General features: G+C 45.4%; 1 protein-coding gene across 1 annotated transcript in view; it reads left to right on the top strand.

Moving 5' to 3' along the window:
• The window catches only part of ST8SIA6 (ST8 alpha-N-acetyl-neuraminide alpha-2,8-sialyltransferase 6), a 375,988-nt gene that overhangs the window by 285,059 nt on the left and 78,189 nt on the right, over positions 1-12,740 (top strand). Inside the window, exon 5 of the mRNA XM_085631516.1 lies at positions 7,936-8,080. Within this exon, the coding sequence (XP_085487642.1) occupies positions 7,936-8,080 (145 nt within the window). The remainder of the gene's footprint in view (positions 1-7,935; positions 8,081-12,740) is intronic.

The following is a 12,740-nucleotide window of genomic DNA, read 5'->3' as shown; positions in this document are numbered from 1 at the left end:
GGAGCTGTACCTATTGGCCAAACAGTTCTCACAGTCCAGTAACGGTGGACGCAACAATCCAGTATCCAATGGAGACACAAAGTTCCACATCCCTAAATGCCTGGGGCCTAGTTATGTGATGGGGGATGATATTGATTAGCGTTCGGCAGCCTATGACGTAGCCCTGCATATGCATAGGGTCCCAGAGGAGGATTCGGGGGCTATCCTATGGAAGCACATGCCCCTGGTTGAGAGGGATAGCCTACTGACCCTATAGGTGTCTGGCCAGATGGCCTCTGCCCCTTTTAAAGCTTTTGTTATCACCCAGTGTGGTCTTAATGCAGAGAGGTACAGTCTAAGGTTCAGGAATTACCACAAACTCTCTACCCAGTCTTGGGTAGATTTTGTGGATTACTCCAGTAAGGTACTGAGTGGTTGGGTGAAGGGCAGCAACATGAGTGATGTTAATGGGTAATTTAACCTGATCGTGCGGGAGCACATGCTCAATATTTGCTTTACAGACTTACACCATAATCGGATTGATAGCAAGCTCTCTTCACCCAGAGAGCTTGCTAAAAAGGCGAACTTCTGGGTCAGCACCAGAGTGTCAAGACGGCACCTGGAGGGGTGATCACCAAAAGGGTGGACAGGTCCCCACCAGGAGAAAGAGGGAGGAGACAAAAAATAATAGCAAAGTGTTCTTAAAAGGCCCCAAAACATTTCTCATGGACAGGATTCCCAGTCCTAATTCGACTAAAAGAAAGGTCGTTATCTGAGGAGAAATCCTCAGGACATGTTTCACCTAATTGCTACGAGTGCTACGGGTATGGGAACGGCAGGAGGAATCTCTTCTACCCTAAAAGGCAGCATACTCCCACTGGTGGGCAGACACCAGGGACAGCCAGTGTAGTCCTTTGGGAGGAGGTCATACCAGTTAGTTTGGGGTGAAGTGAAGAGCTTACAATAGTGTCCATGAGTGACAGAGAGATGGTGCCCAAGGCCCACAATAGTAAAAAGTATAGGTGGTGGATCATGATCAATGGGCAGCGGGTGGATGTTCTGAGAGACATAGGAGCCAATGTGGCTACTGTGAGGTATCATCTGGTAACTTCTGAGCAGGCAATTCCCTATGTATTCCACCCAGTTGTAGTAGTTGACAACCACGAGAGTCACTATCCTGTGGCTTTGGTTCCCTTTGAATGGGGAGGTTTCAGGTTCCCTAAGGGAAGCTGTGAGTCCAGCTATGACTGTGGATTGTCTGCTTCATAATAACATGAAGCACACTATTTAAATAGAGGTGGAGCTCTAGTCTCACTTGGAGAAGCAGGTGTGTCTGACCACAAGGCCCTTGGCAGCCCGAAAGCTAATCAAAAGTACCCGGAGCCTGGAAAAATGTCCCAGGTACCTGCAAAAAAGAACAAGCATTGGCATAGCCAATAGGTCTCTCCTTTGGGACCTTATAAGTGTTTAACCATGCAACAGTTAATGTTGTTGCACCAAGGATATTGTGCTGCATAACTAAATACATATAAGGTCCCAAAAGTGAGACCTATTGGCTATGCCAATGCTTGATATTTTTATTTTCTTTAACTCCTAGCAGCCCTTTATCTGATGTTCCCATGTGCCTTATGGTTTGCTCCGCGCTTCATGAATCACGAATAAAAAAATATTGGGAAGTACACAAAAGCAATGGTTTAAAAAGCCGGGCTACCTGCCAACATTCTTCTGTGACAATTTTCTTTCTCTGTAAAAACAAAAACGTTGCGTGCGGGCCTGTCGGCACTTAAAACAAACAACTCGCAAGTAAACAAATTGACAAACACATTGCTATGACCTCCACTTTTTTTTTTTTTAAGTCCTGCCATACACCACTGTCTGCTCTTCACGGGAGGAAACTGACACAGCCCCTGGAGCTATCTGATTAAGGCCAGGGCACATATGGATAGAGTGAGGAGACCAGATATTCTGGTATTTACTCGGCTTTATTCGTGCTGTGAGGAGTTTGTCTCGCTCAACAACGATTCTGGTATTCTGGGGGTTCAGAGGAAAGGTGTTCGTGATGCACTTGCCAGGGTACCATCTTCAGGCGATGGACTTGCACACAAGGTCAAAAAAAGGTTATTGTGTCCAGTCAGAGCGCTGTTGATAGCATCTTACACTTGATCCACTGACGCCCGTACACAACAGAAACGTGTTTTATGGAAACGCCTTGCCCATTTCGTCTTGTTTGATGTCCACTGTGTTGCAGGCGGCTTTGTCCGCAGATTAGGGCGATAGGGCTGACTGTGGCCCCGTGCGCAGGCATCATTGCAGGCGAGCAGAGGTTGCAAGCCGGGGGACGGCGGGAGCTATTAATTCAGACTAATCGCTTACTGTACATCATTTGTTTACAGGAGCTGAGAAGAGGAAGGAATGATGAATCCGCACAGCCAGCTAATTGGGGGCCCGAAACCTCCAAAATAGAGAGCTTGTTAATTTCACTACACAGAAGCGTCTACACTGGGCGGCTACAGAAAGGAAGTTTTCGAATAAACTTTGTTTTTTGTTCTTGCAGTTCACATTAAGTGTAAAATGTCCTTGGCTGTGTTAACGTTTATAGCAAAACGGCTCTTGAGATTATTGTCAATAGACCAATGTCTCCTGCATCAAAAAAGGCGAGGCCCTAACTTGTGAAAACACGCGCACAATTGACATGGCTCCCAAAAGCAACAATATGAAAACTAAACAATTTAAAGAAGACAGAGCAGGTGTGTGCAGCAATATAACGAGAACTTAAAAGGACACATGACAAAATACTAGATTCCCGATTTATTAGGCCGTAAAAGTAATGCGGCCACGCGGCCGTGAAAACACTGGCTCACTGAGAACAGCAAAGTGGCCACGTGGCCGCGAAAGTGAAAGTGATCACGATCACGATCAAGCGCGGCGAGGGGTGCGCTTAATGAGCATGACGAGGAAAGCCATATGGCACCTCTGCTCGTAAGCATGCGCCCGCACACATGCACGCAAGCTGTAGGCCGGACATGGTAGCATTTTTTGAAGCCCTTACTAAAAGTCTCGCCAGATCAGCGCATGCGCTGGGTCAGGCGAGACCTAAAAAGGGCAGGGGGTATGGGGCATGGGAAGCCCTCCCATGAGATTCCCACAGTCAGGGAGGAGGCTGGACCTCAGTGTGTTACGACCTGGAAACTTATGGGGAGCATGTTGCTGGCCTGGGGACCGTACCAGAGTTGGCCAACTGGCAGACTATGGGGTAAGGGCATCTTGGGCACAGTTCTGCAAATCACAGAGCGAGTGTTCTATTCTTGAGGATCTACAGCAACAGGTTGAGGCCCAGTCAGCTGGTGGCACCTCTGGCAATCACCTGGTCTACTTGGGGAATGATCTTCTGTGTAGTGAGCCTAAGGTTCCTGAGCTTGGAGCAACCTGTATATTTGTAGTCTCCCAGTGCTACAGTGGCTTCCTGCTGGTCTGGTCTATGACATACCCCTAGCAGAACATCTGGTGCAGACCAAAACCTTTGCAATGCTGGCCCCCCACTTTTATTGACCCCGGATGAGAACGGCCTCAGATGCCTTTTGAAGGTTCTGTCCCAACTTCCAGCAAGTGAAAAGTCAGGGACAAAGCAAAAGGCCCCCTACTTCCTCTCCCTTTAGTGGGAACATATTTAGAGGTGGGAATAAATATTATTGGAGCACTGGACCCCAGTGCTGCCCTAGGCAACAGGTTCATCCTGGTCTTGGTGGACCATGCCACCGGGTACCTGAAAGCTTTGCCTCTGAGGACCGTGACTGCATTTGCAGTGGCCAGGGCACTGATGGGAATTTCTACCCGAGTGAACTTCCCTAAAGAGATTTTGTTAGACTGATGTACCAACTTCGTGTTTACCTACATGAATTCAATGTGGGATTAGTGTGAGGTAAGCTGCAAGTTCTCCACACCATGCCACCCCAGCCAAATGGGTTTGTTCAGAGGCTCAACAAGACCCTGAAGGGCTTGATTATGTGCCTACCAGAACCTATGAGGCGTAAGTAGGATGTACCCTTGCCATGCCTTCTTTTTGCCTACAGGAAAGTGTCTGAGTAGGGAGTGGGATTTCAGTCCCTTTAAACATCTGTTTGGTTACCCTGTAAATGGACATCTTAGTCTTCTCAAAGAGGAATGGGAGCACAAAACTCCTTCAAGATTTAGTAAGCTAAATGTTGCAATTCAGGTTTCAAATGTAGCACTTCTGGAAGAAAGCCCGTGAGAACCTGGAAGCCATCCAGGAAGCAATGAAGCACTAGTTCAACAAGAGAGCCTCTCCGCTGGAGTACCAAGTCATCAAGGACTTCTTTAAGGGTCCTGCATGTGAACTGCCTCAAGCCCCACTTTGAGGGGTCCGTAGAAACCATGCTCCTGGTGACAGATGATGGGGTGGAGGAGGAAAGTGAACCACTCCCAGACCTCCTTTCTTATAAGGAGCAGGAATGGGCTGTGGAAGGTGTTGTCTTCTCCCCTACCCAGACCCCTGAGCAACAAAGGGACTGTCACCACTTGCTTGTTCAGTTTGTCTCCCTATTCCCACTTCCCCACCACTTGGTGTAACGATGACATTCTCACCGGGGACAGCAAAAACAAAATGTATAGGCTGTCTGGCAGATTGCAGGACAGTATCAAGGAGGAAGTCTCCAAAATGTTGGAGTTAGGAGTGATTGAGCACTCCATCAGTCCAGCCTAGTGGTTCTAGTACCCAAGGCCACCCCAGAACTTTGGCACTCCTAGCCGGGGCTCAATTCTTTACAAAGACTGACGCTCAGCCCATCCCCAAGCTGATAAGCTCATCAATCAGCTAGAAGCTGCCAAGTTCCTGAGAACATTTGACTTGACATCAGGGTACTGGCAGATTGCCTTAACTGAGGTGGCTAAGGAGAGGTCTGTATTCTCAACCGCAAAGGGTAACTTTCAATTTTGAGTGATGTCCTTGGGTTAAAGAATGCTTCTGCCACCTTCCAGGAGGCTAGTCAACCAGGTCCTGGAAATTTTCCTAAATCTGTTTGGGATTTATTTTTTGTATTGTATTTACACTTCATTACTGTTTGTGTACTGCATAAATACTTAACACCATGCCTCTAAATTAAGCCTGACTGCTTTGTGCAAAGTTACCATAGCGTTAAGGACCGGTTGATTTAGTGACTATCTGTGATCCATTCGACAAGTATTGTGGTTGTTGCCTAAATGTCCCCCCCCAACCAATAACCCCAAATCGAACATTCTTGTCATTATTGTTGATGCAATTGGATAATGTTCACGGGCATTCACATTCATTAAAATAACATGAAGGGTACTTATTTAGTTTGGGTCACTGGACTAAATTTGCATAGCATTATGATTTAGCATCACCGATCGGTACATCTACTACATCCCAAAGGGAATAACATGATGCCATCAGCCTGGAACAGGTCAAAGGTGTTGTGGGTGGCTACTACCTTGAGACACCAGGGGAGAGACTAGTCTGCCATATTCACTATTTAATGTTGCACATTATATTTGCAATTTGGGTGATCTTTTAGGATTAGGGTCTCCTTTAGCATAAAGGGAATGATGCAGCTGAACCATAGTGACTAAAGAATACGTGTAGAGACTAGAAGAACTGCTTAGGTTGTCAAGGAATTTTGCCATACAATATGCATGTCAGTTGCTGCAAAGGCCAGACACACTGATGTGCATGGCCTCTGCAGCACCCTATTCACAGCATGAAACAAATGAGTCTATGTGTTGCACAGCCGTCTTTGTAAAGTCGTTACATTCAGCTGTAAATGTTCAATTTGTGCCTAAACAGGTATGGCCTACGGCAAAAATAATGACAAACAGAGGACCAAGATTGTCAGCCACATAGTGGGGAAGGGGGGGAGGGGCGGATCTACAGAGAGCTGCAGACATTTTGCTGCATCCCAGGTCCCTCCCAGAAGGGATTTCGTTTCAGTTAAGCCACTGAATGTGGCTATATCAATATTTAAAGTCATGCTTTTTTAGCTATTGGCTTGAGTTGAGGTCTCAGATCAATAACTGTGAAGTAAACCTTTAATGACTGGTTCAGACTCCTGTATTTTGCTATAAATCTGCATCCTGATTTTTCCTGTGGACTGATTCGTGTAAAAAGCCTGCTTCTAAGAGCTGCATTAGTTCTTTGTTCTTCATAGTAACTGTAAACATTATGTTGTGCTTTATCTTCATTCACGAAATCTATGTGATTTTGCTTTTAAACGTATGGAAAGTTGATTGTATACATATCCAGGACCATTTCCTATTGATCACTGTCAGACCCTTTGGTGTCACACTGCAGGAGCTGCAAATAAAGGGACACCATAGTACAATTACACAACCTGGAGTTCTATCATACTTTTCAAACTGCATGTGTTCTTATCCACTGACTGCTCCTGGTAGAAGGTCTCTTTAGGTTGTCATGTATCCAATGTGTGGTTGATTGGTGAAAGAGACCATCTGGATTGCCTTTGCTTGAGTTTGTCATTGTTGCTCTTAGCTCTGTAGCGCTGCATGTTCTGCAGGTAACAACCAGGGGAATGAACACCTAACACAACTTGCTGTCTATGTATGTCTACAATAAGGCCCTGATTATGACTTGGGATGTGGGAGGGGGGGGGGGGGGTTCCAATCGCTGAGTACCACCGCTGTTTTCTCCTGACGGATTTTGATAGGTTAAACGCCGAACAATTTGTTGGTGGAAAAAGTCTGTTAAAAAGTCAAACTGATTTCCCTGTGATAAGAACCAAGTCTGCAGGGAAGCGTAAAATATCGAGTAGGAGGTTTTCACAGAGGAGCAGGTATTAACCACATCTGGTAAACACCTCACTTATTTGGCAGGTAAGTATTGCTCTTCTTCTGACATACCCTGAAACAAAACCAAAACGATGTTAAGTGTGCAAGTATATTTAAAAAATTGACTGGTCTGTGCTCTAAATAATGACTTGCAAGAAGTGTTTTTTAGGTTGGTGCTGTTTGGTTGTGAATGACATATTGAGGGATTACCAGGACCATCTAGGGGTTGCAGCCTGCTCATTGCTTACCACTGGTTGGATTAACTGTCACTGTCATTTGCCTGCCTCTTATTCAATGGCTTGCCTTGTCCATCTTATGTTTGTCACCCTCATTTGACTGACTGGCTTCTGTGCCTCTTCTATGCTTCCTCTGCTCGCTTTTAGGGACCTACATTTTTGTTTTACTAAAAGCACTCAACAAGAGTGCATGTGTTTTCCAGCTGCCTTCCTTATGTGCCTTTTTGCAAAATGTTTGACCTAGGACACACTGCTTTAATCTTGTTGTGACATCCTTAGTCATGTCCATCGTTGTCCTCATAAGTTCTGTTAGGTTTTCTTTTGTATTTTTTGTAAAACATTTATTTGAATATGTATGTCATCTTCAATGTTTATGACAGTGTTCTTCACACAAACCGACGTAAACATGCGTTTGAACTACTAGTGAACAACAATAATAAAATAATTGTGATCATGTTGATTAAGAGTCGTGATCATATACCCTAAAAAGTCCTGTAGAGTTGTGTCAGTATTGGGTATTTCAGTGTTTGAACAAAATGACTTGGGAAGCTGCATCAATGTTTTTTTTAATTTAGCTGCTCTGCACAGCCCTGCCGATTATGTGCAGCTGTGCTGAAAACTATTGGCAAAGCCAGTAGGACGCAGAGATGAGACGTATTAGCTTTGCTAATGCTTGCTTTATCTGGACGTTTAATAGTGCGTGCAACAAATGCATGCGTACATTGACAGATCACAAGAATTCATGCACTCCTCATCAAGCAGAGGCTCCTCCTCTTTGAGATGACCAAATATGTAGAGTGCGGAAGATGATTGTTCTTTTCACCATGGATAGAAAATTATGCAGTGTACACATGCTGTGACAGTATTCACCCTGCATACATAACTGTTTATTATTTTACAGGGCAAAACTTGCCTACTGTTGCAATGCTGTGCAGAACTTCATTGTTTCACAAAATAATACCTCCCTGGGAAGTAATATGAGCTATGAAGTGGATAACAAAAAGAACATAACTATTTCAGAGACCATTTTCAAGATGTTACCGAAGGTAAGTCATGGCTTACTTAAATGTGATGTGATTTTAAATGATGGTTTCTCACTCTGCTTTCACTTCTTAAGGAGCACAAGGTAGGGAATTCCCCATGTCTGCCCCATTTCTTGTAGCCGAGAAATATAAAAATCTTACTTAACTTTTTTGTATACCAATATGTTTTAGCCCACCCATAAGATTAATTTTTAACGTAATTGATATACATTCATGATAGGCCTGTCGTCCTAAGGGTGGTCTTACCCCAACTTTTAGCTGTCTGCTTCCCTCCACTTTCTGCTGTATCTTTTTGTTGGCCATAGGACTTTGGGCACTTTACCACTGCTAACCAGTGTTAAAGTGCATGTGCATCAACCCTGAACATGGTAACATCGATGTTCACCTAATTGCCATATTTAGTTTACTTGTAAGTCCCTTGTAAAGTGGTATACCATATACCCAGGGCCTGTAATCTAAATTCTACTAGTGGGCCTGCAGCACTGGTTGTGCCACCCTCACAAGTAGCCTTTCAATTCTGTCTCATTCCTGCCCATGCAGGGCCTGTGTTTGCAGTTTACTACCGCTTTGACTTGCCATTTAAAACCACTTTCCAAGCCTTAAACTCCTCTTTTATCACACATACGTCACCCCTAAAGTAGGCCTTAAGTGACCCTAAGGGAAGGGTACTGTGTAACTAAAACGCAGGGTATGTACTTTTAAGTTTTACATGTCCTGGCAGTGACAAACACCTAAACTCATTTTTCACTGGCCTCATAGGTTAGCATTTTGGGCTGGGTGACAACTACACTTTATGCATTCTCTCTAGACAGCCACAAACACAGGAAGGGCTCGGTGTGACAGAGGACTCATCTGCATTCTGATAGCCATCCTGGGCAGAAAAGTGGAGAGGTGGCTCACACTACATCTAACTTGGTTGTGTCCTATCCTCACACAAAGGGCTGATTACTCTCCATAGATAGCCTAGCAGACTGGAGTGGGTTATAATGGGTTCATTTTGCATTTCAGAGAACTTCTTAGAATCACCCCGTACATCAAAGGCACTTTTGGGTATAAGTACCAGGGTTCTGACTCTACAAATCAGCACAATATTGGACCTGGGAAGAACTATGCTGGAGTAAAGTCTGCTGTGCAATAAGGATTGCCACTTTGATGTGACTGACTGTTCCGAGGAACTGCTTCTCTGCTGAGCTGCTTTGTAATGTAATGTAATGGCCATTTCTAAAGTGCACAGCTACCTCTGCGGAGGTGTCCCAGCACTAGCAGAAGGCTCAAGTGAGGGTTCATTTGGCAATTATGTCTAATTAAAGAGTCAGGTTTTTAGTGCATTCCTGAATTATATTTCTGATTCTATCCGGCAAAGGTGGACCAGCAAGGAACTCCATAGTTTAGCGGTTCTTACCGCAAAAGACCTGCGCCCTTTCAGGGCTTTGTGGAATCATGGCACCTGTTAGAGCCGCAAGTGGTTGGAACTCAAGACATGATCTTAATGATATAGATGCAACCTCTGCCTCAGGTACATAGGGCCCAGATCTCTAGTGGCTCTAAATGCTAAGATCAACAACTTGAACTCCGTCCTCCTAATTACTGGAAGCCAATGCAGCTCTCAGGTGAGGGGATATATGGTGGCAGAAAGGTACCCACCTAATCAGTCTTGCCATGGAATTTTGGATGATTTCAAGCATGCGGATCAAGTATGCAGGCAACCCCAAGTACAAGCTATTGGCGTAGTCCAACTGTGAGATGACCAAAGCATGCACTGTTGCTTTCCGGTGTTCCTCTGGCATGAAGCGTATGAATTTCTGAATAGATCTAATTTTCCAGAAACACAAAGGGGAAATATGTCATACCTGAGTGTTGAATGATAGGTACTTATCCAGCCTACTTCCCAAGTGTCTCACAGACTCTGAAGGGATTGACGGTGGATTCATCTCTGACGGCCACCAGAGATTAGACAGAGGGGGATGAGCCTGACTAAAGAACAGGACTTCCGTCTTAGCAGCATTCAATTTCAGGCAGTTCTCATTCATCCATTCTGAGATGTTTTTTAAACATTCCACAAAATTGCAAAAGGCTGCCAGCGAGTGTTCTTTAAAAGAGAACACTAGCTGCGTATCGTCCACATAAGAAAGAACCTTTACACCCCAAGATTCAATAAGGGTGGCCAAAGGGGCAAGGTAGATGTTAAAGAGCAGAGGGCTTAATGCCCACCCCTTTGTTACCCCACACACCAAAGGTTTCTGTGCAGGTAGAAAAGGGCGAAGAAATACCTGCTGAGAGCGATTCTCCAAGAATTAGCGTATCCAGGCCAGTACTGTTCCTCACACACCCACCTGATTCAGCCTCCTGAGCAGAATGTGCTATAGTATCGAATGCTGGGTGATAATATCACTGAGCTCAGATAAATAGCCAGATGACAGTCTGGAGTTCTGTATAGTAGTAATCCAGCCAAGGAGGAACAGGGGGCGGACCTAATGCAGAAGGTTAGGGCCTCGATGTTCCCAATAGGACCCAATCTCTCGGTGGTGATCTCCCAGAAGTCTTTTAACCCATCTTCAACCCCTCCACCAACCCTGTTTCCCCCTCGATTGGCACAGACTATCCGAAATCCAGGGTGGATAGCTAGCGTCAGGTCGGGGTTAGTGCCTTCCTTCAAATAGGTTTCCGGAACATAATATCCCACTTGTTCTCAGCTAAAGAGAGACAGATGCCGTCAGGGGAGATCTACAGTTGATTCAGGCAGGCTCTAACTATCAATTTATTGTCAGTGCAGGAACCTGGGGGACTGTTTTTCCTCTTGCCACCCCTGCCTCTACAGCCTGTTGAAACTTACAAATATCACAGCAGAACATATTCTCCTACGGTCAAACTTAGCCTTACCCGACCAAGTGCCTTTATTCATGGCTAGGAGCAAGTCTTTGGACCATGAGAGGGTCTGGGAGCCGGGAATTTGGGCAGCATGGCTGACACTGGCCGTGATCCGGACGGGCGCAGATGGGCTTGCCTTTGTGTGTTTTGCTGTTCACCCTATGTGGGAAGGGTATGCCCAGACGTGGGTCCCGTGCTCACTACGCCACTGGAGTCAAGCTATCCTGGCTGATGATGGCTGATAGCCAGAAACCGGTCCTAGGATGCTTGATTCTGGTCCAGGGAAGACATGGCTTGGCAGTTCGGGCTGGACTGTTCCCATGAGGCACCGGGTCAAGACTGATTTGCATATGGCCATGTCTGAACTGGGGTGGTGTTGTGAACAAAATAACGATGGATTAAACCCAGATCTGTGACTGGGGGTGAATGTTTTGCCATTGTGCAACATTCCGTCCATCATCTTGTGTGTTTTGCTTGCCTTTGGTTCGCCAGCGGTGCGTCCGCTTTGCATACGCGTAGCGGCTCTCATTATATAGGTAAATGGCAGGCAGGAAGGTTGAAACACTAGCCTGTCAACCTCCCCAAGAAGGCGCCCAGCCGGTGTCCCTATTGAGGAGCAGAGAAATGCCGCACCCTCGAGGCAGGTGCCAGCAGAAAGCAGAGAGCCCCGATACCGCCCCAATCAGGTGAGGCAAAGAAAGAACACAAAATGCTTTATCGAACAGAATTGTAAAAAGGTCTAAGACAGACCGATCTTGGTATACAATCTCTGTACTCTGCAACACACAGCAGTGCAAAGAGAAGCAAAAACTTTAAAAAGCTTTACAAATACAGTGAGCAATAGACATAAAAGTACAATAATTTCTAAAAGAGCACCCATCTAATTTTTAGAACAAAAATCAGAGCGCCAACAGGGATTACTCACAAAAGTCTGCTGATTTGCTGCCTGTTGGTCTCTGCCCTGCTGAGGACAAGAACTGGACCCATCTCACTTGAACCCAGATTAGCTCTAAGGGCTTGCCTCCTGTTTTTTGAAGTCTCAGGGACACAAAAGTTTTCCTGCAATCCTGCTAATGTTGCTGGACTCTGCAATCTGTGAGTTCTACCCTTGCCCGAGGTGCCCCCTCCAGTCCTTGGCCTCAGAAGTGGTTTCTGCAGTTGATTTCTACAAATACTTGCTTAACTTAATTGCCTCTTTAGTTAAGCCTGACTGCTCGGTGCCAAACTACCAGAGTGTGAGTACAGGTTAACTTAAGGTGTGTATCTGACTTACACTGACTAGAGCGGTAGTCCCTACTTGGACAGGGTGCAAACCTCTGGCAACTAGAGATCCCATTTTCTAACAATTCACAAATATAAATTTAGCAATATGGTCTCCCGACATACAAACTTTACAACTGGATATCAATGTTCATTTTGAGAGCAAGCCAGCGTTATATTCCTTTAATAACTTCAGAGTTGTCTATCTTTGAGTTCTCAATAGTAAAGTTCTGCACACATTCTCAAGGAGCTAATAATGTGCAATTCGAACTCTGTCTAGAGAACTGCTGCCTAGCTCCTGAGGGTCATAGAAAGAGTAATCTGCCTCTAAGGCTTGATTTGTGAAAGAGGGTACCCCTTTCTGAGCAAAAACAATCCTGACCATAATACAAGCATCCTTGCACTATGGCGCAAGCATGCCTGCGATGGCGCTAGACTGCCTTAGGTGTGCCTGTGCTATGAGAGAGCACAAGTGGATTATATCTTAGTAGATATGGCATATTTCTGCTTTCTCCCTTTCACGCAAAGCAAAGCA

The sequence above is a fragment of the Triturus cristatus genome, chromosome 10 (assembly GCF_964204655.1).
Source record: "Triturus cristatus chromosome 10, aTriCri1.1, whole genome shotgun sequence".
NCBI classification, from domain to species: Eukaryota; Metazoa; Chordata; class Amphibia; order Caudata; family Salamandridae; genus Triturus; species Triturus cristatus.
This window is presented reverse-complemented; position numbering and strand designations above follow the sequence as displayed.